At 42.2% G+C, this 26534-nt stretch overlaps 1 protein-coding gene across 2 annotated transcripts in view; it reads left to right on the top strand.

Annotated features, from left to right (window-relative positions):
- The window catches only part of BZW2 (basic leucine zipper and W2 domains 2), a 46240-nt gene that overhangs the window by 1776 nt on the left and 17930 nt on the right, over nt 1–26534 (top strand). Inside the window, exons 1-6 of one of the 2 annotated variants that reach the window (XM_082193971.1) lie at nt 14847–14921; nt 16943–17007; nt 17946–18122; nt 19367–19470; nt 19921–19986; nt 26289–26424. In XM_082193971.1, the coding sequence (XP_082050097.1) occupies nt 16950–17007; nt 17946–18122; nt 19367–19470; nt 19921–19986; nt 26289–26424 (541 nt within the window). In that variant the 5' untranslated portion in view covers nt 14847–14921; nt 16943–16949. Of the gene's footprint in view, nt 1–14846; nt 14922–16942; nt 17008–17945; nt 18123–19366; nt 19471–19920; nt 19987–26288; nt 26425–26534 lie in introns of those variants that run through there. The other variant, XM_082193970.1, reaches the window with a different exon arrangement.

Raw genomic sequence — 26534 nt, 5'->3', positions numbered from 1 at the left:
ATTTAAATAACGTTTAGATCTTGAACTAGAGAAAAACTTGTGTTGAATGCAGTCTGATCCTAAACATGCTTACTGAGCAAGAAGTCCAGTTGTGTTCCATGGGGATTTAGCCCCTGCTAAGAGTTCTTCAATTGGAATAATCATAGTTACAGGTAGGTAGCCATGTTGGTCTGCCGTAGTCAAAACAAAATAAAAAAAATTCCACCCAGTAGCACCTTAGAGACCAACTAAGTTTGTTATTGGTATGAGCTTTCGTGTGCATGCACACTTCTTCAGATACCTACTGGAAGGAATTTTTTTATTTTGTTTTGGAATAATCATGTGTACTTTCTCAGAGGCCAGAATGGGATGAACAATGGTGTTTCCCCTCTTCTTTCAATGCTTAAAGGTAGGGTGTGATATCAGGGAGTGTTTGTGATTTCTGAGCATGGAACCAGAAAGTGTGGTTAGTCTACAGTACACATGCAGCAGAATAGGATGCAGCAGGCCATAGGAGTGAATGCAGGAGGTGCTCTTTTTGAATGATTCCAGTGTAAAACCTCACTGGCAGTAAAACACACACACCCCTCTTAAAAAAACCCAATAATGTAGCAGAGTGGAAGGTTTTAATTCAGCCCCCTTCCTACTCTGTAAAATTTCCACTAGCCGGGAATTTTGTGTATAGTATTATTGAAAATGTGAGTTGTAAAATAGTACAACCCATTCTGTCATCATACTTTCAGATACTCAGGGCCATATATTTTTATTTCCCACTCCCTTAGATATGCTGTGCTTTAAGGTAAAAGGTAAAGGTAAAGGACCCCTGGATGGTTAAGTCCAGTCAAAGGCAACTTTGGGGTTCCAGCGCTCATCTCACTTTCAGGCGAAGGGAGCCGGTGTTTGTCCACAGACAGCTTTCCGGGTCATGTGGCCAGCAGGACTAAACTGCTTCTGGCACAATGGAAACCAGAGTGCACGGAAACGCCATTTACCTTCCTGTCACAGTGGTACCTATTTATCTACTTGCACTGGCGTGCTTTCGAACTGTGAGGTTGGCAGGAGCTGGGACAGAGCAACGGGGTTTAGACCACAGCACCACTCGCATCCCTGCTGTGCTTTAAAGACTCTTTGATGTAGTATGTCATGCAAACTTTGTGCAAAATGTATAGTTTTCAGTCCTTTAACTGGAAATGATGCAGCTGTTGAAGTTTGCATGTCTTCCTTCTATGTATGAACAAGACAGAATGTTAATTTATTATATAAGATTTATAAAGGACTTTTTTAAGAGGAAAAATAATATAGTAAAGTTACTGCAGCTTGACATTTTGTAGTAACTCAGTGCCAAAGTCGGTTAAAAAAAATAATTTCAGATTCCATGGCGCAATTAATTAGCATAGCTTGTACCTGGATGACAACTCTGAATTATTTACATTGTTGAGGCAAAATGGAAAAACCCCTCTTTATGGCTTTTTGGTTTCTGCGAATTCACCCACAATTTACAAATATTATTTCCTTCTGGGATGCTTTATAAAAAGCAAAATGTCATCACTATGTTCACAATAAAACCTAACTGTAGTTTGACTGGAAAATAATTGAAACAGTAGGTCAGGTGTATTATAACTACCGTATTTTTCTCTCTATAAGACGCACCAGACCACAAGACGCACCTAGTTTTTGGAGGAGGAAAACAAGGAAAACAATATTCTGAATCTCAGAAGCCAGAACAGCAAGAGGGATCGCTGCGCAGCAAAAGCCGCAATCCCTCTTGCTGTTCTGGCTTCTAGGATAGCTGCGCAGCCTGCATTCGCTCCATAAGACGCACACACATTTCCCCTTACTTCTTAGGAGGGGAAAAGTGAGTCTTATAGAGCAAAAAATACGGTAATTAGAACTTTTGTTGTGATTATTGCTCGACCTTTAAGAGATAGGTCTCCTCTCCCACTTGCAGATGGTTGCTAAATGCGCTTTATATCTCTTGATTCCATTATGCCTATGGCACACACTGGCAATACTTGTAATTAGATGTGCTCCTTCATGTTGACATTTGATCATCAACCCAGTCATCACATGCCATGGTTAATGGTTCACTATGAATCCCCACTAATGAGTGAAAGCAACAATTCACACACCTTGGCCTTATGTTTATGTCTGCACAAGGATCCTGGTTTGCCTCACTCTAGCCAAACCACAATTGGTAAGCTAAGGATAAACAGTGGCTTCAGATAATGGCTTGTTTGGCGTGAAGCAAACCATGATTCCTGGTTTGAATAGAACACTAAGCCACAGATTGTGGCCTGTAACTTCTGCCCCTAGCAGGTAGGAGTGATCTGCACATCTATGGAAAACTATTAGCTTGACTGGGATATGTGAATGCAGCCAGTAATGGATATTAAAAGCCATTCAAAGCTGTGGGCATCTCTTGCTTGTGCATATTGTTTGCTGTGGTTTAAAGTAGCAAAATCTTTAGGCTGGCAAAGTAATAGATTTTGTAGTTATTACATGCATGTAGCAATTCTTTTTCTTAAAAAGAATTAAAATAATTTTATGATTTTCATTTATATACATTTTGCTAGTAGTTTAACAGTAAATCAAACATTTCAACACAACTTCTTTCCTCTTTCTGCGGTTCATTAATTATTTTATCCTCATTCCATGCATATTCCAAGTTATATTAAATCATTATTTTATTCATCTATTTTCATGTATCTATATTTTAAAAACTGCAGGTTATTACAATAGTCCTGCTGATGTTTTTATCTGTTTGCAATTTGTTTGTAAATATTCAATATACCATTTCCATTCCTTTTATAAAAAAAAATTGTTATCCTCATTTCTTATTCTTCCGGTAAGTTTTGCCATTTCTGCATAGTCCATAAGTTTTGTATCCATTCTTCTTTCATTGGGATTCCTTCATCCTTCCATTTTTGGGTGCATGTAGCATTTCTGAATCACTTATTTTTCTTCTGACAGTTTTCGGTGCTTTATGGTTTTTGTCTCAATTTGTTAATGAACAAGTAATTACAGTGTATGTTAAGCAGTGCAGGGCAGATTGCTAGTCTATGGACTGGTCTAAAGTGTTTGATTTAGAACAAGCAACTTAAGTTATAAAGCAATAGCTCCCCCTCACCCCACTGTATCCTGAGAATGTTTTCCATCACCCTACCTCCTCCCCTTGTGTTTTATATATATAACTAAATGGAATGTACTCCCCCCCCCATTGCAGAAAAATAAATAAATCAATGTCTATGGTTGCAGCCTTTTTCCTGTTGTGTGACTCTCTGATTTGACATAGCTTCAATTCTTCCTGTGGTTTCTTCTGAAAACGCAAAAACAAGCAAGTGCCACCGAATATTTAAGGATAAAATTGTAGGTTTCTATTTACATTAAGCTGTCTTTTTTCGGCAATATCAACATGACCTGTGTAGGATGTTAATTCAGTCTGTAAGAAGAAAAATATGTGCATTAGTGCCTACCACATTTATTCTTCTGTTATGTGCCTCTAAAGAGAGATGGGGAAACTATTTATATCTTTGATCACATTTTTAGAAAAATAGGAACACTTGATTCCATGTTTATTAGATGTGTTTGAAAGAATAAACACTGTACAGGTAGAGCGATTTGTGTGCAGCCCAAGGAAAGCTAATTGGTCACTGAAGAGGTGTTCTAGTCTGAACCTTGTTTCTTTTCCAAAATCACTCTCATCTCCCGCAAAGTGACTAGGCTGTATGCAACTAAATTTACTCAAGAGCAGATCCAATGAAATTCATGGACCCAAGTTAGTCATGCCTATTAATTTCAATGGGTCTACTCAGAGTGTAACTGGGACTGGATAGAACCTAGTGTTTTTAGTCTCTTCTTTATTTTGTCATGATGTTAAAAATGTTTTTAATGGAACATCCAAACCATGGCAATTGAAGTATATTCCCAGGTATTCCTAGCCTAAGGCATTTCATCAGTCTTCTATAGAATCGCAGAATTGTAGAGTTGGAAGAGGCCATGAGATTAAGAGCCTCATGCTCTATTGACTGAGCTATCTTGTGCCAGGGTATTGTAATTCTTTAGGCAAAGGTCACCCCCATCAAAAAAAGGAGTCCATTGGTATAGAAAGTCTTCCGTCCACCCCCAGATTCCTTTCAAAATTGCACATACACTTTAGGTAACTAATGCACATATAAACACCCCCATGTAGGAAAAATGTCAATTGTAAAGTGACTGCAATGCTTTACACTTCTTGGACTTCCATTTCTTTGTTACCTTAACTTTAAGCGGATAGAGCAAAGGTGGAAACTATGACATTCTCTATCACAATATGGCCATCAGCTTAGATAGCTTTAAAAGGGGGTTAGTTAAATTCATGGATAATAAATCTGTCAGTGGCTACTAGCCATGATGATTTATGTTTTACATTCCTCTAAATACCAGTTGTTGGAAACATATGTAGGAAAATTACTGTTGCCCTTGACTTCTGCTTGTTGGCTTCCCATGGAAATTTTGTTATGAGGACAAAATTCTGAATTAGACACACCTTTGGCCTGATCTAACTGGTCTCTTCTTACTTAGGTCCTAAGATTTGTCAGCTGGTTCAGTCTGCCTTTAATTGCTCTTCTGCTAACCAACTTGGGACACATTTTCCTGTCCAGAATTGTGCAACATAGAGCATAATGATAAGATATTGCTGAGGAATGGTAGACATGGTGGGGAAGCACATGAAATGTGACATTTTGGAGAGGAGCAGGGAGAACACGTCAAAGGATCCCTAATTCAAGAGGTGCAAAGGAGCTGCATTATTTTTTTTTAAAAAGCCATCAATCTACAGTTTTTGAAGCCTGGTGCTTATGTGCAGGGCTGGATATGTTTTACTACATTTCAGCAAACCTTAAATCTCAGAAAACAACCCAAAACAAAACCCAACCCAACCCAGAAGCTTTAAACAGCATGAACACAGAATGAATTCAAAATTTTCTTTTTAGCCAGAAGTTAAACATGTCCTAATAAGAGCATTATGCTGTCAACTTAGCCCATGAATAGGTTTCTTGAAATACTTTCATTTTTAAAAAATCCAAGGTTGAGCATGATAAAATAGCCTCAAGAAGCCAAAGGCATGGCAAAAGAAAACAATAAATATATCCGTATTGTTTGCAGAATTGTAAACTTCTTTCAGTTGGTGTCATTTCTTCCTCCCAGGCCGCACCCCTCACCACGAACTTCTTATGTGCTTTTGGCTCCGCTTCTAGTGCAATGGAACACTGACGGAAACCAGAGTGCATGGAAATGCCGTTTACTTTCCCACCACAACAGTACCTATTTACAGTGGCGTAGTGTGGGGGGTGCAGGGGGGGCCGGCCGCACCGGGCGCAACATCTGGGGGTTAGGGTTAGGGGGCGCAAATCCACGGGTTAGGGGGCGCAAATTACTTGCCTTGCCCCGGGTGCTGACAACCCACGCTACGCCACTGCCTATTTATCTGCTTGCACTGACGTGCTTTCAAATTGCAAGGTTGGCAAGAGCTGGGACAGAGCAACGGGAACTCACCCCGTCGCAGGGATTCAAACCTCCAACCTTCTGATCAGCAAGCCCAAGAGGCTCAGGGGTTTAGACCACAGTGCCACCTGTGTCCTTTTCCTCCACTTATGCCACTGGCCAAGCTCACTTTCGCTCCAGCATGTGGCCTCAGGTTGAGAAGCATGCCCTACTCCGAGGCTACACTAACCGGCTCTCAGGGTTTCAGAGAAAAATGTTTCCTATTCTTCCCTGGAGATGCTGGGAACTGAACCCACAATCTTTTGCATTAAATCATGTGCTGTATCACTGAGCTATGGCCTTTCCCTTAATGCTTTCTACTACCCCACAGTGCACACACACGCGCGCGCACACACACACACACACACACTTAACGTTTGCTAATCCACTTGCAAAATTTCAGGTTGTCAAGTTCCTGAGCCAGCTGAATTCTTCCATTATTTCCCCTCGCTCCCTGTCTTATCTGTTTCTTTGGAGTTCCTGGAAGATTGAGCATCAGTTTGTCAGCAACGCTCACAAAATAGCTTGCTTATTAGCAAAGTGTATTAAGTTGGAGTGGCATCAATAACTGCCTGAAGAACAGCAGGCTGACATATCCGCAAAAGATGGGTTTCTCCGGGCCTTTAATTATCCACTATTTTTTGACTATGTGTTTTAGGGGTAACCATGTCAATGAAATTACTGAGTGCTCTCAACATGCCTCACTTCACAGATACTCCATTTGTGACATGTCTACCCTTTCTTTACAATGAAAAAATGAGGTTATAGCTATATGGGGGAGTAAGATGCTTCAGTAATGAGTGAGAGCTTTTTTGTGCTCTCTAGGCAACAATCTGCTGGGAACTTCTCTTGAGCAGGCCCCGTGAAACATAAATAAATTGCACACATGAGAAAATTGTGGGGTTGGCTGCTGCTTCTTCTGAGTCCAAAACCAGGTAACTGACAAGCTTCATGAGAGAAGGGCCCAGACTCTGAGCTTTCTTTCTTTCTTTCTTTCTTTCTTTCTTTCTTTCTTTCTTTCAACATTATGAAACAAAATGCTGGCACCATTCAAAGCAATTACCGTATTTTTTGCTCTATAAGACGTACCAGACTATAAGACGCACCTAGTTTTTGGAGGAGGAAAACAAGAAAAAAAATATTCTGAATCTCAGAAGCCAGAACAACAAAAGGGATCGCTGCACAGTGAAAGCAGTGATCCCTCTTGCTGTTTTGGCTTCTGGGATAGCTGGGCAGCCTGCATTCGCTCCATAAGACACACACACATTTCCCCTTACTTTTTAGGAGGGAAAAAGTGAGTCTTATAGAGCAAAAAATACGGTACATTGTGAGAAGATCCAAGACCAGCTTCAGAATAGCTCCAAAGTCCCTTCCCCAAACAATGAAGAAGGGACTTTTTAGTTTATTTTCAAGCTGTTTTGGGGACTTCCTTGGTTCATTTGTCACCCTAGAATTTTCTCTCTAGACATGGAGAATGGGGAAGGGACCATCTGGCTTCATTTTGAAGCTGTGTTTTCATCTTTCCTGACCAGTGATGGTTTCCCAGAGAAAATAATTGGGAAATACGGGATTTTACTGTAGGTGTGACTGGGCAGCAACTTGTCCACCCAAAAGCCAAAGGTGGTCGCAACGGCAGGCGTTCATGTTTTCTCGTGTGTTTAATTTTGTGGTTGGAGTCAGGAGTATGACATGTTCAGAAAGTTATGGCAGAATGATAAACACCGAGTGGAGAAATATAGCCTATAGATTCAGGCTTCGTTGTTTGAAAGGAGAGCTAGGGGTGAGCTTTATTTTGGGTGTTGTTGTTTTAAAGAACTGGCACATTCAGAGGAAGGACAGGTTAGAGCAGGGTTGGGGAACCTTTTCCAACCACAGAGCCACATTCCACCACAGACAGCATTCTGGGGGCCACATTCTGCTAACAGGTGGGGCATAGGCAATAGCAGGCAGTAGATCTGCAGCTTACTTTTGCACATAGGCTACATTTTGGTCAGAACACTCTATACACAGATTCCCCTCCCCATTGAGGCAAATAAAGAGACTTTATCACTGTTCAAGGATGCGTTCCAGTAAGGCAGAGGCACTTGGGGTTGTGAAGGAGAGTCCACAAACACTGGAACCTGAGAAGAGTCTCAGGGGCCAAGTAGCAAGGCCTGGAGGGATGTATTCGGCCCCTGAGTTACTCACCTCAGGGCTACAATTCATCACTGTCTGGCATAATGGCTTTCTGCAGGCTTCAGTCATACAGCTCCTCCTATATTCTGTTTAAAAAAGTAATAGTTCTTGATACTAATTCAAAGAGATACAAAAACACGCAAAGTATCTTTTCACAATATACTGAGATAAAACAGCTACTTAGTGTATAAGAGAACAAAGCCAGAAGGAAGAAAAGCCACGGAAAGGAGAAGCCTAAAAAAAGAGAAAGCGAGGAAAAAGGGAAAAAACTAAAGATGAAGGAAATAAAATAACTTCTGGTTCTCTACACTGCAGCTGTATATGCTATTCATTCCTCAAGATCCAACCATTCTATCGTCTATAAACCAGTATTTTTTTCAATCTTCAAATCCAGATATTACAAGATCATTTTCTCTTTCATGCAAAAAGTCCATAAGAAATGTCCAATCCTTAACACCTCCTACATTCTGAAGTGATACTGTCATTGAAGGATATTACCACATGGTGTGTTTTTTTCTGAATGGGAAGAGCTGCCCTATGCACCAGTTTTAGATATTTCGGTCTGTGTGTGCATTCATGGGTGGACCTTCCAGGTGTTGCTAGCTGTCAGTCATACTTGGGCAGCATAGGTGACTTCCTCTGTTCTCTTCTGTTCTTGTACTGTGGCGACTTATTTCTCTAGCCATCTGCAGCAAGGATGAGAGACAAATTCCATATATGCCCTGGCAGCATTTGATGGGGATTTCACAAGAAGCTGCTGCTCTTCCGTCTCATTCCAGATGCATCCTTTCATCCTGTCAACACTTTACAGCACTTTCCTTTTTCCAAACTTGAGTGATGCACGTACGCTTGTTTTCCCACTTACAAATTTAGTTCATGTCTAACTCTGGATGTTCTTTTGCTTTGTTGCACAATGAAGTAACAGCTTTTCAGACCTGGCTGGGTCTGCATCCTGCAAAGCATCTCTCTATCTCTGACTGCATACAAACCATACGCCTAAAGCACACACACACACCCCAAGAATCTTGGGAATTGTAGTTTTTGCTCAGCAGAGCTGCAATTCCCAGAATGCTTAACAATCTACAGTTTGACAGACCACTCTTCTTCCTTGGCTAAGAAGAAAAATGGCAAAAACTGGTTATTTACTGGGGTAGAGTGACTTTTGCAGCTGTTGTCATAGTTGGAAAAAAACAATGAAGCGTGGGACTGAGTGAGAGAGAAATTTCTAGAAAAACAATGGGATATCATCTCCGCTCAAGGCATGATGGATAACAGCAACAAATGGGAAAAGATAGACATAACACTTTACAAGGATGGGAAGAAACAGCACAGACAGAATAAATGTCACACGCAGGAAGAACAAGGATATACTTTGAGATCCTCGCTTGTAGTTCTATAAATCATTTAATGTGTCAACATGAATTGACGTTTTGAATATTGCAGCTGTTGTATAAGGGATTATTATTATGACTGGAATGTAATTGAAATCAGTAAGATTTTGGAATGCAGAAATAAAGAAAAGCATCAATAATAGCATGTGAGCCCCCACTAAATTATATAATTTGGTATTTGAATGATTGATAATAATAATTTTATTTTAAATTGGTATTGTTATAATGAGGCTATCATTGAATTATAATTAAAATTAATAAAAAGGATTATAAAATAATAATAATCTATAGTTCCCAAGATACTTTGGGGTAAAAAAATGTTCTTTAAATGCATGGTGTGTACACAGCCCCCACTTTTTGTAGTCGCTCCCCAGTGGGCCATGGAATAAGCTCTTAAGAAGCCAATTTGTTGCAATATTGTTGGACTCTGCGGGCTTTCTCTTGTGTTGTAAAACCTGCATCTGAGCTGGAATGAGTGTGCTACGCTGATCGCTGCCCAATTTCCATCTCCAGTAACCTGTAGTCAGCAAAGTTCTGAATCAGAGAGCTTAATAATTAGGATTCTATATTATAGGGTGAGTCACACTTTGTAGAGAAGGCTCCCTGCTTCAGAACTTTGCTTTCCATGAGTTGGTGGTGATGGTGATGTGGGATGAGCTTCACACATTCATCTCTGTTCACATGTAGGTTTTACAGCACATAACAGTATGCACATAATCCTTTTGTTCCACATAATCCTTTTGTTCGGCTGGGTGCCGAATAATGACTAATCAAGGACTTGCGCTTTTGCTTTATAATGTAAGAGCATTTCTCTCTCAAAGAGGAAGCATGATGGCAAAACGTTTGTTTCTGTGCCCTGCTCTGAAGATGCTCTGAAGATGCTTCTCCAGGGTGATCCTCCACTCCATCGGCTGGCATGCGGACAGCAAGTTTACGTGTGCTACTGGCTCTAGCACTGCCGGCCCTGCATTTTGATGGCATCAAATCAATCAGTGTACAATGAGAGTGAAGATAGCATTGATCAATGCCATGCCTTTTGGCACTGCTGGCTCTATGGCAGCAGAAAGCAGAGAGGATAATTTCCCACTGCTCTGCCATCATGTGGTCCAGGCTAGGGATATCAGAGATTTCTGACAAAAATGGAAAAACAAGTGGGAATTTGCTGCAGTCTGCATGCTCAGGGAAGTTTTTAATGGTTGGTGTTTCATTATGTTTTTAAGATTTTGTTGGGAGCTGCCCAGAGTGGCTGGGGCAACCCAGTTAGATGAGTGGATGATGATGATGATGATAATAATAATAACGACAATGACGATGACGATGATGATGATGGGAATGGAAATCAGTCAACCAAATGTGATTGGTATTTGTTTACATCATTGCTGTTTTTCTTAAGTTGAGAAATGACAGTGAATGGACACTTTTCACATTGTCCTGAAATTTCCTTTACATTGAAATGAACATAAGTTATTTAAATTGGTGTTGGAACTTATATTAAATAGTGGCCAGTAGAATGATTAATGTAGTATTGGTTGAAAGCCAAACTGTGGCAGAACGGAAATGGCACAGACTGTGACGAATATACCGTATGTCAGAATGGAAATCTTACATCCCTAGTCCAGGCTGAGATGTCAGTCATCCCTGCACAGCCCTCTGTTATCCTGCTGCCATTTCTGCTTTACTACTTCTGCTGCTCATGGAGCAGCTACTATGAGCAACCTGATCGTTTGAGATGGTTAGGCTTTCAACTCTTTTCACTGCATGTCCTTACCATATATTGTGTTCATATGGTATATTAACACCTCTTTGCATGGGAATTTTAGATGAGGCTAACTCATTGAAAATTGTCAAACGTAAGCTTATATAAATAGGAAATCAACATTATTGGAGGGCAGTGGGATACAGCTGGAGGTTAGCTTTGCCATTTTGTTTTGAAGGAACTGTGACAACGTTAACTGCATGCCAGCTGCAATGAAATAAAATAGCCAAGATATCAAAGTACCATTCTTATTAGCCTCCAGTTCTGTTACACAACTCTATGAGGCAGTTAAGAGTCTTCTGGACTCTGCTTTTGTTGGAGGCAGTTTTGATTCAGTGCCTTCTGCTTCCCCCTCCCCCCCTCTCTCTTTTAATCATCCACTTTTCTTCTTCATCTATGCTTTGATTAAGTCATACTCCAGCATGTAAATAGAATTACCCTTCTCTCTACCCCTCTGTCCATGCCTTGTTTTGTTTTGTTTTTGAACGACTGCCACCGTGCTTCTGTTTGACATTCAAAAAATGTTGCCTCTTGCACAAAAACAACCTGTTTGGGCTTGCATGGTCTGACATTTTGGAAGGTGTATGCTTTCTGAAAAAAAGCAGATAAGGGTTACCATAATTGCAGTTTTGGCTTTCAGAAACTCAAATCATCGTCTGAAGGAAGTTCAATGTATGATGCAGTGTAGATATAAAATCGCAGAGCAATAGGAATTTGCTGTTCGTGTTTCCTCAGAGGGAAGTCTTTCTGTGTTTAATTGGGCTTTCTTCAAGATGAGTTGGATTAGGGTTTGAAGCCTAATTCAACCATATTTTGAGACTCTCACATACCTCCTGCCTCCCAAGGTATTATCCTACATAGATGACTTTCTAGCTGTGTTTCAGAGAACTCAGGGATTTACTGTATGCTTATCAGAGTTTCTCACCAAGCAGATTATTAAATGTGGACAAGCTGCCTGAAGAACAGCTTAGTGGTGGGCAACATTCCCCTGCAATGGGATGATATCAGTGCGCACCATCCATAACTGATTAAACACCTGGAGCATGTATTGCAATTGTTTGCAACATGCAGAGGGGGCCCAGGAGATGCCGAAGAGCTCCATGGCAGACAAGTGAATGTGGGAAATACTCCTTAAAGTAAAAGGTTGGAAAATCATAGTTTTGCATCATTCCCCTGCCCTTTCACCTAGGCCAGTAGCCATTGTGATTCCTTGTCAGCCATGTGTTGGGTGATCAGAAGTATGCAAAGCCTTAAGGTAATGCTGTTGATTTCACTGCCATCCTCCTCCAAGCCTCACAACCACTTAGATTTATAATGGTAAAGGGACCCCTGACCGTTAGGTCCAGTCGCGAACAATTCTGGGGTAGTGGCGCTCATCTTGCTTTACTGGCCGAGGGAGCCGATGTTTGTCCTCAGACAGTTTTTCCAGGTCGTGTGGCCACCATGACTAAGCCGCTTCTGGCAAACCAGAGCAGTGCACAGAAACGCCGTTTACCTTCCCGCCGGAGCGGTACCTATTTATCTACTTGCACTTTGACGTGCTTTCGAACTGCTAGGTTGGCAGGAGCAGGGACCGCGCAATGGGAGCTCACCCCGTCACGGGGATTCGAACCGCCGACCTTTTGATCAGCAAGCCCTAGGCTCAATGGTTTAGACCACAGCGCCACCCGCGTCCCTTTAGATTTATTAAGACTGGGCTAAATACTCCTCCTTAAGGGTGTATTTACACCTGCTTTTAACCTGCCTTTCCTCCTAGCAGCTTGGGCTAGGTTGAGGTTTGTTGTATCTCCCCAGTCCCCTTCCCTTAATCCCCACAAAATCTGACAGGGATTATTGTTCCAAACCCAAGGTCACGCAGCAAGTTTCATGGCTGAGTGAGGATTTACCGTATTTTTCGCTCTATAACACGCAGATTTTTTCTCCTAAAAAGGAAGGGGAAATGTCTGTGCGTGTTATGCAGCGAATGTGTGGTCCCTGGAGCCAAAAAATTAGGCAAAAATCAAACCGCGCTTCAGGGAGAAGGGAAGCCTTGAAAAGAGGAAGCGGGTGCTTTCCTGCATTCTGCCTCCGGGTCTTGCTGCCCACCCTCCTCTGTTTCGTTACTGTGTTTGCTCAAACGGAACAAAGAGCAGGGAAAGCCCCTCCCCTCCAGGCAAGCAGAGGGGAAAAGCAGACTGTCGCTCCTTCCTCTCTGTGCTCCGCTCCTTCCTCTCTGTGCTCCGGTGCTGCTGAAAACATGCAGGTGGGAGAGAGAGAGAGAGAGAGAGAGAGAGAGAGAGCGAGCTAGCTGGCTGGCTTGGGTGGGTGCGTGGGGGAAACTTTTGCCTTCCTTTCCTCCCTCCCGTTATACCCCACTCCTGCATTCTTAGCCCTTCTGTGTTTTTCCTTCCCTCCCCACTTAAAATGTGGTTAAAAAGCATGGATCCACATGGATCCTAAGGATTTTTGCACTGGGTCACCCCAAATTCACCATCAGAGCACATAGCATGTCCATGGCTACAGCCTGCCCCCCAAAAATCATGCACCCACTGTTGCCTGGGGCTGCAATGGTGCAAAAATGTGGTTAAAAAGCATGGATCCACATGGATCTTTGCATTGGGTCACCCCCAAATTCACCACCAGAGAACATAGCATGTCCATGGCTGCAGCCTGCCCCCCCAAATCATGCACCCACTGTTGCCTGGGGCTGCAACGGTGCAAAAATGTGGTTAAAAAGCATGGATCCTCAGGATCTTTGCATTGGGTCACCCCCAAATTCACCACCAGAGAACATAGCATGTCCATGGCTACAGCCTGCCCCCCCCCAAATCACGCACCCACTGTTGTCTGGGGCTGCAATGGTGCAAAAACGTGGTTACAAAGCATGGATCCACATGGATCCTCAGGATCTTTGCATTGGGTCAGCCCAAATTCACCATCAGATCACATGTCTGTGGCCACAGCATGAAGCACAAAAATGATACATCCACTGTTTCGTTCAGAATATTTTTTCCCTTGTTTTCCTCCTCTAAAAACGATGTGCGTGTTATGGTCAGGTGCGTGTTATAGAGCGAAAAATACGGTAAATCTGGATCTGCCCAGTTTTAAGTCCATGACACACAAATTCACCTGTAACTGTGGCTGTGTGAGGTCTAGTTGTGTTTGGGCTCAGGATGTGGCCTGTAAAGAGACACAGGGCCACCATCTAGTTGCTGCTAAGTAGGCCTGGTCATCTCCCGGATGGGTAACTGCCTGGGAAGGAACCACTTCTATACCACCTTGAGGTCCATAGTGGAAGAAAGGTGGGGTATAAATGTAAGGAAATAAACAAATGTACTTCCCTAGGGCAGGGGTAGGGAACTGGGGGTGAATGTGGCCCTCCACACCTCTCTATATGGCCCTCAGGACTTTTCCCAGGTCACACCCACTCCTGGCTCCTGCTTTGCACCATTCCTGAGTGTTTATGCTTGGCTGGAATGTGTCATTAGACACTGATAATGCTCCTTGCTTCCTTAGACAAAGAATATAAATTGGTTTGTGCAGAAACCAGCCTACTCTGCAAAGGTAATAATTGCATCTATTGCTCTACCCAGTTTTGTCTTCGGCCCTACTGATGTGTGGCCCCCAGAAAGTGGCCCTCAGGCTGAGAAGGTTTCCCGCCCTTACCCTAGGGGAGCTCTTTTTTCCTCCTTTACACTCCAAAATATTGACTGGGTAGACTACTCTAACCAGAAATGAGAGGTTTTCTCATTCCATCCTGCCACAATTAGTGCCATGGGTTTCTCTGTTCTGTTATTTTGGCTGTTGTTTTTATTGTTTGCCACATTCTGGCTTAGGGGATTGCATTCCTCTCTTTACATGCAGACCTGCAGAGTCTGACCTGACGCGCCTGAAATGTGTCTGACTAGCAGTTGCTGCCTTTTGCCCTTTCCTTTGCTCTTTCTCTCTCTCGTGCCTATTCCTTGACCCCGTCCTTTAACAGCTACCTTATAAAGCCCCGGCCAAAGCAGATTAGAGCGTGATGCATTTTAAAGCTAAATATAGAAACAAGATCCTGTTCTGGTACTAATAACCTCTGGAGTGACACTCCTGTACGCAATTTGTCAAATCCGCTACAAGTGGTGAGTTTGCTTTTCTCCTCTTGGTTTTTGCTTAGATTTGGCACTCGCCCCTCCCCCATTCCCTCAGTGTTTTTAAAGGGCTTATTTGTGCATTGGAGGCTGGGTTCTGGAGTGGTGGGGAGGAGAGTTGCTTCTGTTCCACCCATATCCACTCAGAAAGAAAGAAAATGCATTAATAGAAGCAGGATGCTGACCAGAAGTCTGCACAACAGTTAGAAGGCTCTGAGCTCTCTGGAAAAAGGCTAGCGGACTTCATTAGCCTTGTTGCCTCATTCTGAAAACGACTTCCCTTGGTCCCAGTGGGGAAGGGAGATCCACCTTGCATATTTTTAGATCTCTGTTGCTGCAGAGTCGGGTGTCTGTTGTGTTTATTCAGTGGCTGCTCTTGGTGCCAGCTTCTTGTGTTTATTTTGAGAGGTGCCTACCATCGTTAATGCACGAGGGTATTATTTATTTATTTATTTCATAGACTCGTGGAGTCGGACAGGACAACCTAAGACCCAGGGGCCGGATGCAGCCCAATCGCCTTATCAATCCGGCCCACGGATAGTCAGCGTGTTTTTACATGAGTCGAATGTGTCCTTTTACTTAAAATGCATCTCTGGGTTATTTCTGGGGCATAGGAATTCTTTCATTTTCATTTTTATTTTCAAAATATAGTCTGGCTCACCACATGGTCTGAGGGACAGTGGACCGGCCCACGGCTGACAAAGGTTGCTGACCCCTGATCTAGTTCATCCCCTGCACTCTTTCGGCCAATGTGAGGCTCAGACTCACTGCCCTGGGGTTAAGAGTCTCATGCTCCACCAGCTGAGCTATCTATTAGCCTGTTTTGTAAAGTCTGAACCCTTTAAGGTTTGCTGTGTCAATAACGTGCTGTTTCCAAGAAAGAGAAGAGATGGTTTCAGAGGGCAGGAAAATAAAAACTTGACCCTTGCTCAGATGGGTGTGATTCAGTGTGTTGTTGTTTTTGATGCAGCCGTTTCACCTTGTGTGGAACTGCTCTTGTTGTTTGCTAACCACCAAAACCATTAACACCATAAAATATAGCAGCCAGGGAGTTTATCCTAAGAATCAGATTGAAGCAGGAGAGAGCCAGAGGGACTCCAACGCTTGCTAATGTGTTCTGGTCTGTTTATTCCCCACACTAAGTTTTCTTCTGGAGAACTATTGCTGAACTGAGGGCTTAAACACGTCTGGAAAGTCTAATCTCTGGCTTGGGACTCTTTCTTCTGAGGCCCTATCTGCAGTATACATTTTAAGCAGTATCATTCCAGTATCATAAATGGTCATGACCTCCTCTGAAGCATCCTGGGAGCTAGTGGCTAGTTCTGGAAAATTCACCTTGGAAACATGGTGATGTTGGAACATAGAGGTGGATTCCTGGTAGCAGAGTTCAGGATTGAGAAGGGGGTGTTCTGATCTTCAGGAAACACAAGGAATGTGATAGATTCAATAACCGGAATGAGTAAATAAGAGGCAAAATCTTTAGGAAGATAAGGAGAAGTTGTTTGGATGCAAGGTCAGGATGTAAGAGTCACAAGAGAAGGGGGAAGTTAAGCGGTAACCAGGGAGTTGATTGAGAGAGTGGGAAACTGGAGCTTACAGGGATTTGGGGTGGTACAGCAGAAAAGATTATGCCACACTGAATGGAATGTATGGAGTTTACATGGCCACCTTCAAAAATTAATAGCATCAAGTGGTAATCGCTTGGCATGCAAGTTGCATCAAGTGTGGCTTTTATGGCTTCCCGAATCAGGACCTATCAATGTCACCAGTAATTTGTCCTTCACTTGTCTCTAGGATGGGGAACCTGCAGCCATTCAGGTGTTGCTGGACTACAACTCCAATCATCCCTGACCATGGCCATTCTGGCTGGGACTGATGGGAGTGAGAGTTCGGCAACATCTGGGGGTTCCTATCCTGTATAGTTCATATTATGCTAAGGTTTTCATATCCTTTTGATTTAAAATATCTCCATTAAAACTGTACACCTGTAACATTCTACACTTGTATTCCAGAAATTTTATGAATAAGCATCAGAAGCCAGTGCTAACAGGCCAACGGTTCAAAACTAGGAAGAGGGGTAGGTTTGATCATTTCATTTTGTGAACGTTATATGCAGTTTATTGAAGATTTTGCACACTGTTGCCTGCCGTGTTTTGTTTCCCCTGCTTAGCAAATCAGTATTTAACATTAAAGAGTAGATGGACTGAATCAGTTGACTTGTTGGTATACATTGAGCTCCCTGTGAACAAAAGTATAATACTTATTCACCGTACTGGAAGACTTTTCTCTAGCAGTCTTCATGTCACCTATATTGTCTTAATAGAAAGCTTTGTTTTTTTAAGAAATCAACATCAAACCATGACTAATAACCCTGGCTTGTTTTAATAAACCAGCTTTAATGCTAGCCACAGTTGCAGATTTGGAGATAACAGCAAGCCATGGTTAGTTGAAAATGGAAGTCCTTCTGATCTCATCTTCATAGACATATCAGTGGAGAAACCCAGCTTGTGGTTTGTGTACATAACCATTGTGATGTATAACTTTATTTATATATGAAGGACTCTCCCATCACGCAGAAGAAACATGATTCTGTTATACCCTTCTACCACAAAAGGCCAATCCAGTGAAATATAACCAGCTTAACTATTTTGTATGTTGCTCTCTGGGACCAACACTGTAACATGCCAAGATCATTCATAGCAATACCTCAGTTTGCAATACACTGTCCCATTCCTCAGCTTCCTCTTGAGAGGATGACTTTAAATGCAATTAAGAAAAGGTGAGTGGGAAGAAGAAAAATCAACAAGAAAATAAAATATTTCATGTGCAACTTTATATTGCATAAATTCTGTAACCTAGTGAGTAGCATATTACAATGCATATCCAAAGTGGGAAGAGAACAATTCAGCAAAGCTTGTTTGAGCACCTGTAGAACAGAATGTCTGAATATGACTGAGAAATGGAAACTGGCATTCAGGTTTCATAAAATGATTTGGTGCTGGCTATCTGTTTTAGATGAAAAAGAGAAATTTGAACCGACCGTCTTCCGGGATACAATTGTCCAAGGTCTCAATGAAGCTGGTGATGACCTGGAAGCTGTAGCCAAGTTTCTGGATGCTACAGGCTCAAGGCTAGATTATCGCCGCTATGCCGACACTCTGTTTGACATCTTGATAGCTGGCAGCATGCTAGGTATGTATGTCACACTGAAAACTTTCAACGCTTTCAAAGCTGATCCTGGAAACATGCCCTCTTGGTTTTATCTGTCTGGCAGCTAATGTTCAACAACTGTGGCTCTCCCCTTGGTCTGGATCCTCCTCTTCCTCATTTTCAGTTATCTGTGTTTTGTTTTCATGTTTCTCTTACCTTTTTGGTACAATTCGGCAAACTTTGTGGGCTGTGCCCAACTAAGTTCAACTCAAGTAGACCCACTGAAATTAATGGACCAAAGTTATCCATGTGCCTTCATTTCAAAGGATGGTCTTCAACTTAGTTTTATTCAGAGTACACCCATTGAAATTAATGGCTACATGGAGTCCATTCAATTCAATGGGTCTACTCCGAGTATAACTAGCATTAGATGCAACCCTAAAAATGGTTGAAATAGTGTTGTTAAAGTTAGCTGTAGAGCGTATCTAGAATAGCAGTGCTGTTCTCTTTTACCTGAAACAAAATGGCAGCAGGTTGGACCCTAATAACTAAAGAAAGCTGGTCAATATATGGGATTGTAAAGTCTACACTGGACTCCTCCAGAGGACCTGTTTATTGAGCATTCATCCTGATTTGCTTGCAGAAAACTTAGGTGCATTGAAGCATTGCACAAAGCAGAATTGACTTCCCCTCACATCTGTCAATAGAAAGGGAGGCCAATCCTGCTGGGTTCAGGTGCTCAAGAGAGCTCACTGCAGGGAACTCTCTAGCACACCCAAACCCAGACCACTGCTATCCTTTCCCCCTTTGCTTTAGCAGTGGTTTCAATGCAAATGCCTTTCTGAATCAGGAAGGAGCTTGCACTGAATATGGTCAAACTGAGCAGGCTTTTATACCACCCCCTTCAGTTTGGCTGCACTTTGAAGTCCCAAAGTTAGGACTCCTAACTTTAACATCATTTGTGCTTTCAGGCGCCAGACAAGTGGATGGCTCAGCTCAACAGTCAAATTTGGCTCCTGAGAGCCAAAAAGGTTCCCCATCTGTATTGTTGCACAGTGCCACTGTCAATGGGTGGGGCAGAGAGGGTCAGGCAGCAGGATTGACACCTCACGGTATGTGATGTTCAAGCCATTCCCATCACTGGAGGTTTGAGAAATTTTTATGCTGACTCTTATTTCACTTTTTAGGTGCCTCCATGTGTGGAGCATGTACATTATGAAGAATGAAAGCTGGCTCTTTATTTCTAACTTCCAAGATATAAGTTTACATTCCTTCTATCTCTTCAGCTCCTGGAGGGACAAGAATCGATGACAATGACAAGACCAAGATGACCAATCACTGTGTGTTTTCTGCAGAAGAAGACCATGATGCCCTCCGACATTATGCTCAGGTTTGACCAATTGGATTTGATGATGAAGCTCTCATGTTGACTTTGTACTATAATACACCAGCTGTTTCTATCGTTCCCTACCAGACCCAGAATATCAAATGGCTGCATCATTAGTTGCTTCTGGCAGTATTTGCCACTGGTGCATTTTGCCAAAATTGAACATCTCTACAGATTATGGTTTTTATTGGAGTAGCAAATTGCTTGAGGCAGTAGGATTGCATAATTATGAAAGTATTTACCTAAACCCATTTTGTTGTTCTGGAGTAAAGTTATGTGTGATTGGGAAGTATCCTGTACCATACTTTCAACAACGCTTTCTTGTCTTGCTAAATATAGGAAGTATATTTTTATATGTTGTTTCCGTTTTATCACAGATTAATTATGAACGCTGTAGGAACAGTTAGGTTCTACTTCTCATGTTAAAGATGGCTGCTTTTCTTTGTATTTTAGGTCTTCAACAAACTCATCAGGAGATATAAATATTTGGAAAAGGCATTTGAAGATGAAATTAAAAAGGTAATATTGCTAACTTGGCGTGGTGGTGGTTAAAGTCTTCCGTTATTATGTTCAGAGTCAGTAGCTGTTTTTGGGCATCACTAGATGCTAAGTTGTGAGGTGGTGACTTCATATTTAATGGTAGGGTTTGTATTTACACACTTTTTCTAGGTAAGACAAGATGGAAAGCCTGTGTGTGTTTTGGGGTTGTGTATGCGTTGAGGAAATCTCTAAGCAGCACTCATGCAGAATTAGGTGGTGTGGGCCCTTAAACTAGTACACGATAGGATGAGAATTGTATATTTAAGGTATTTTCTTTTTAAGTTATGCAGCTCTCCTTTCCTAACCTTAACTTTACTGTTAATATTGTGATGAGTAATACTGACTCATACACTCTCAGGCACAGAAAGCACTTTATGCTCGTTCAAGCAGCTATTTTTCCTTTCCACCTCCATCCTCTGGGGACTCTTGATTGTTAATGGTGTTTTAGCACAGTTGTGACAATCTGTGCTCTGTTTATTTTAACATATCAGGCTGGGAGCTTATTTGAGGCTTTGTGTACTGCAGTAATAAGTAAGGTTCTGCATTAAAGGGTGTGCAGATATGGTGCCCACTGCATACCACACCTAGGACTCATCTACACTCATGGTTTTTAGTGCTAAAAATGAGTTTAAAGGGGGTTATGATAATCATATAGCCATAGGATGTTCTTTTAAATGTGATACCAGAGGGTGCTGCAAAGCTCCCCCCGTCAAATAAGTGGGTGGACCATGTAGAAATCAAATATCTTTATTGCAGTCCATAGACCCACAAAACAGTTTCAGAATAAGATACCGTTAAAACCACCAAACAACAGATGAAAGAGTCCGAGGTAGTCATTTTGCTATGCCTAGAGCACGATGGTCTTTGTTTCTTGCCACGGTTGGTGTAATATCATTTGACCTATCTTCCAGAAGGTATTTAATATGGGAGACTTCAGATTTTCACAGCAAATTTGCTAGTAATGGTTTGATCAGATGATCCCTTGCTTGCTCATGCAATCAACGTCCTGAGAACATAAACAAAGCCTATTCTGGTAGGGGATGCCTCTCAGTCTACCATTTAGCACTTCCGATGGAAATACATTTAATCTAGCTTTGGTAAATAAATGCCGATAGGTGGGTACGGACAAATTCCTAAGATATGAGGCTAACTGAAAGTCGTGCCCATATTGGTTTCCATCTGCAATTGGGCCACAGATTACATTGGATCTGGATCACAGGTTGCTATTTGTCCCAAAGCTATTTGTCCCAAAGCCTTTGCCTCAGGGATGCAAGGGCGGTATCATAGCTCAGTTGATACAAAAGGGATGGTAACAGTCCAGTTGAGGTGGCTTTTCTGGCCATAGTTTTCAGCCATGCACTGATAAACTCCTTGTTGGTTAGGTGTACAAGTTATCCCTTCCGCAGGCCAAACACTGAGATCTTAAGCCAGTATTTCAAGGCAGCCCACCAAGCTTTGGTGGAAAGTGGGCATACACCTGTTTCCAGAAATAAGATTGGATTTGGGACACAATTTGGGACCTGTAGTAAGGACCGGAGAAACTTTGCCTGGGACCCATCCAACTTAGGAAATACGCTGTTGTACCAGACATTTGAAGCATAGAGAAGTTGGGAGACAGATTTTGCATTAAAAACCCTTATGGCTGATGGAACATAATGGGTGGACCACGTAGAAAAGGAAGCAAAGGAGAAACCAGGTACCATTACATTTTAGACGATAACAAAAATATCATTCTAAGAACGTTTAAAGAGTATGTATAGATCCAGCGCTAGGCAACCAAGATCATGGCATAATATGATCCACAGAAGGAAGGGAAATATGGGCTATCCCAACATTAATCAAATGACATTCAGCAAATCACAGTGGTCCTTTTGATCATGTATTTATGTCTTGCTCCTCCTTCTGTTATTTCACTGTAGCTCACTCTGTGGTATGATAATAATAATAATAATAATAATAATAATAATAATAATAATAATAATAATAATTTATTATTTATACTCCGCCCATCTGGCTGGGTTTCCCCAGCCACTCTGGGCGGCTTCCTAAAGAATATTAAAATACTGTGATACATCAAACATTAAAAGCTTCCCTAAACAGGGCTGCCTTCAGATGTCTTCTAAAAGTCTGGTAGTTGTTGTTCTCTTTGACATCTGGTGGGAGGGCGTTCCACAGGGAGGGCGCCACTACCGAGAAGGCCCTCTGCCTGGTTCCCTGTAACTTGGCTTCTTGCAGTGAGGGAACCGCCAGAAGGCCCTCGGTGCCGGACCTTAGTGTCCGGGTAGAACGATGGAGGTGGAGACACTCCTTCAGGTATACTGGACTTCCACATCTCTCCATTTACATTCAACAAAGTAGGTTATTGCCTCTGGAAGCTCACAACATAATAACTTAGTTAAGCCATGCTCTGGAAGGTGTACATGTAACGCCTTTAGTGGGTGTTGGACTTCTTTCAGTTTGTTTCAAAGGGCTGTAGCTTGCTAGGGGAGCACATCCTTTGTGTGCAAAAGGTTTTAATCACTGGCATTTTCATCTTCTTCCTGAAACCCTGGAGAGCCACTGCCAGTCACTGTAGGCAGTGTGTAGAGTTCATTGATTGTTCCATCAGTGCAAGGATTTCTTCTTACTCAGAGGAACTGTCTCCCCCTTTCCTCCATGCACCCATTAAATCTATTCTAGGCAAAGAAATTGCAGTAACATAGGAAGTTATGTTGGTCCATCTTTTCTGGTATTGTCTACAGTGACCGGCTCTTCAGGATCTGAAGCAGGAGATACTCCCAGCTGTACCTGGAGATGTTGGGGATTTAACTTTAGATATTTTACATGGAAAACACATGCCCTACCCCTAAGCTACAGCTGCAGCCTTTCTCCAAAAGACAAATGAGATTCCACTCAGGCATTCTAGTTCATTCTTCTTCCATGGAACTTAAGGTGGTGTACATGTGGTTCCAAGGCTGCATCCCATCTAGGCACTCACTACTCTTCTTCTTTTCTTCTTCTTCTTCTTTGGTGATCCCTCATAGCTGAATAAGATTATCTTCTATTAAAACTGTTTTAACAGTAAGTCATAAGTAACTGTGTAGACCAATTCTGGATCCACATGTCTTTCCACAGTGGAGACATAGGTTTCTGGGAGGGAGTTGATCACGGTGAGGGTTTGCTAAACACGCCTTCCTCTTAGCTTGTTTCTCCTTATCCCCCTGAGTTTGTGCTTCTTCAAAGTCCACAACACCTTTGGTAAAGGCTGTTCTCCAACTGGAGCGCTTGCAGGCCAGTGTTTCCCAATTGTTGGTGTTTATACTACTTTTTTTTTTTTTTAGATTTGCCTTGAGGGAGTCTTTAAGCCTCTTTTGTTGACCACCAACATTATGCTTTCCATTCTTAAGTTCAGAATAGAGTAGTTGCGTTGGAAGACGATAATCAGGCATCCGCACAACATGACTGGTCCAACAAAGTTGATGTTGAAGAATCATTGCTTTGACAATGTCATTGGTGATCTTTGCTTCCTCCAGTACACTGACATTAGTTTGCCTGTCTTTCCAAGTGATGCATAATTTTTTTCGGAGACACTGTTGATGGCTAGACCCAGACGTGCTTTAGCTCTAGCAAGGTGGCAGCCTCATTAACCTTCAGATCATACCCTGTGAGATCCTAGCAATAGAAAGAGTGCTTTGATTAATCAGGTGCTCAATACTCCTGCTGCAAAAAAGGAGGAGTTTATGTGCCGCACTGGGGCACATCAGGCATGCTGATTTCCCCTAAAACCATACTCCCTTCATGTAGTACACGTAGTTATACCAGTGATTTTCTACCGGCTCACAAATTGGAGTCCTGTGGGTGGCAGGTCAGTGTTATTCTGAAACTCTCCAGTGTTCTCTGACCTCCCCTACAGCGCCGGAAACCAAAAGTGTAATAGTGATAGGCAGGGAAGAGTTCTGAATGCAATCAGTGCCTCAAGTTGCTGGCGGTAATAACAACTTGAAGCTGAACATTGATGGTTTCTAAGTGGGTTAATTAGAATTGGAAATTTTCCCCATAAGCTAATTCAGGCAATGCTTAACAGTTGAGTAAGGGACAAATAACACCTTTTGAACAAAGGAAAATGATATCCCATGAAATTACAAATGTGCTCCAGGGTGGTCTGAAGCCAGAAACAACAGGCCTTGTTTCTGCCGTGCCGCTCATCTTTGTGGCAAACAGAATGGCATGCTACCTCGCCTCTTTGTCAAGTGCGTGTGTGTTTTTCCAGCTTCTGCATTTATTTATTTATTTATTTTGCAACCCGTAAGCAATTATGGAAAGGCACACTAAACAGTTTGATAAATCTGCCACATGCACTTTGCAATGCCGTCCCAAATCATTTTCGTTCATTGTGTTGATTCCCTCTGAGCCACTTGGATTCTGACCAAGTATGGGAAGCACTGGAGGACGAGGTTTCAGAATGGGAGGAAGGGGGAAGAAAGAGACTGTGCAGCAGAGCCCTCGTGATGAAACAGCCCGTCCCCAGATGTGCCTGCATCCACTGACCCATGGCCATCATCATTGGCCACACTGGCTGGTGATGGTGGAAGTTGAAATTCAACAACATCTGGAGGGCTGCACGTTCCCCATTCCTGATCTATAAGAAGGTTGTCTGCTAGAGGGGGGAAAGCACCTTCATATTTAGTGGGAACCTTTTAAAAGTTACCTGCATCTCATTCTGTATGGAGAAGGGGTTTCTCGCTCTGGGTGCTTTCCATACACTCAAAGATGCTAATATTTGGTTCATCGCTGGGGGGTTCCAGGCCCTTTTCTTTTTCCCTTTGTCCTTCTCACAACATTCCCTTTCCTAGGCTAAATGGCGCCCATCAATACTGTGTATTTCAAGCCCTTATTCACAGAGAAGCTTGTTTTTTTCTTGTCCACAATCATCTTATTTTCAAACCTATTTTGTTCAAAGACTATGCTGACACTCGAGATGTTTGCTTTCAATTTTTCTTTTTAAACTGAACATTCAGGTTTCCAGGCAATTGGCAAAAAAGAGGGGGGGGGAGGGAAAGCAGCTCGTTAGTGATTTTCCTTTCAGTCCAAGCTATTCAGGGTTAGATTTTGTTTATTTATTTATTTCTGGTATCTCTTACGAGCTATTCACCCTCAGGTTCCAAAGTGGGTTACGTAAACTAAAAGTGCAATCACAGAATCATGAATGTCAATGAACAAAACCATAAAACAGCAGCTGTAAAGCATAAAGCTGTGAACTGTTCTGAGACCTCCAGGTATAGGGTGATATAAATTCAATTAATAATAATAATAATAATAATAATAATAATAATAATAATACCACCACAAATTACAACTAACACCATTTAAAGGGAGCAGAACTTGCAAATTCAAACTTGCAGACCCTCAAGGTGTCTCTATGTTCCAGGGACATCCCTGATTTAGAGAAGCCATCCCAGTTTCTGATTTGATCCCGGAATGTCCCGCTTTTCCTTAGGATGTCCTTATTTTCATCGGAGAAATGTTGGAAGGTATGGAGTTATCTGACCCCCGAGCAGCCTAAAGGCAATCCTGTACAGTGGTACCTTGGGTTAAGAACTTAATTCGTTCCAGAGGTCCGTTCTTAACCTGAAACTGTTCTTAAACTGAGGTACCACTTTGGCTAATGGGGCCTTTTGTTGCTGCCACGCTGCTGGCATGTGATTTCTGTTCTCATCCTGAGGTAAAGTTCTTAACCCGAGGTACTATTTCTGGGTTAGCAGAGTCTGTAATCCGAAGCGTCTGTAACCTGAGGTACCACTGTACAGTACAGATAAGTTTTTTTAAAAAATGTTTAATGTTTTATTATGCTTTTATATATGTTGGAAGCTGCCCAGAGTCGCTGAGGCAACCGGGTGAGGTGTGTGGGGTATAAACAGTAAAATTATCATTATGGAATGGGACGTCCCATACCTTCCAACATTTCTCCAATGAAAATGCAACCCTTCATGGAAGCCCCAATTCCTAGCTATGCAGAGGCTGCTTGTGGGTACTTGAGAGAAAGGCACATACAGATAGCAAAAGGGTTGTTTACTTTTTACTGACATCAATCATAAATCAGGCCTGTTTTTAGGCTCCTGGCTCTGACCCAGTGGTAAGCATTTCAGAACCTTAGGCAAAGTTTTGATAAATGATATTTATAGGATTGCCAGTCACATCAATAGATCTGTGCAGAAAAAGGCACTCCATGCTGGTGTGTGTTGATGTGGGGTGGCATAATAGTTTCATTGCCTCAAAAACTCCGTCTCTTTCTTGTTTTACAGCTCCTGTTGTTCCTTAAAGCCTTTTCTGAAACAGAGCAGACCAAGCTGGCAATGCTCACTGGAATCTTGCTAGCCAACGGGACACTTCCTGCGACCATTTTAACAAGCCTTTTCACTGACAACATTGTCAAAGAAGGTAATTTTCTTTTTTCCTTACCTTCTCTTGGATTAGGTTGGATTCATCGTTTCCCAACACCAGGGACCTGAGGCTATAGAATGCTCTCGCTCGAAAAGCTCTTCCTCCGT

The sequence above is a fragment of the Podarcis vaucheri genome (assembly GCF_965113315.1).
Source record: "Podarcis vaucheri genome assembly, chromosome: 12".
In the NCBI taxonomy this organism is placed as follows: Eukaryota; Metazoa; Chordata; class Lepidosauria; order Squamata; family Lacertidae; genus Podarcis; species Podarcis vaucheri.
The sequence above is the reverse complement of the archived record's forward strand: the minus strand, read 5'-3'. Positions and strand labels throughout refer to the sequence as shown.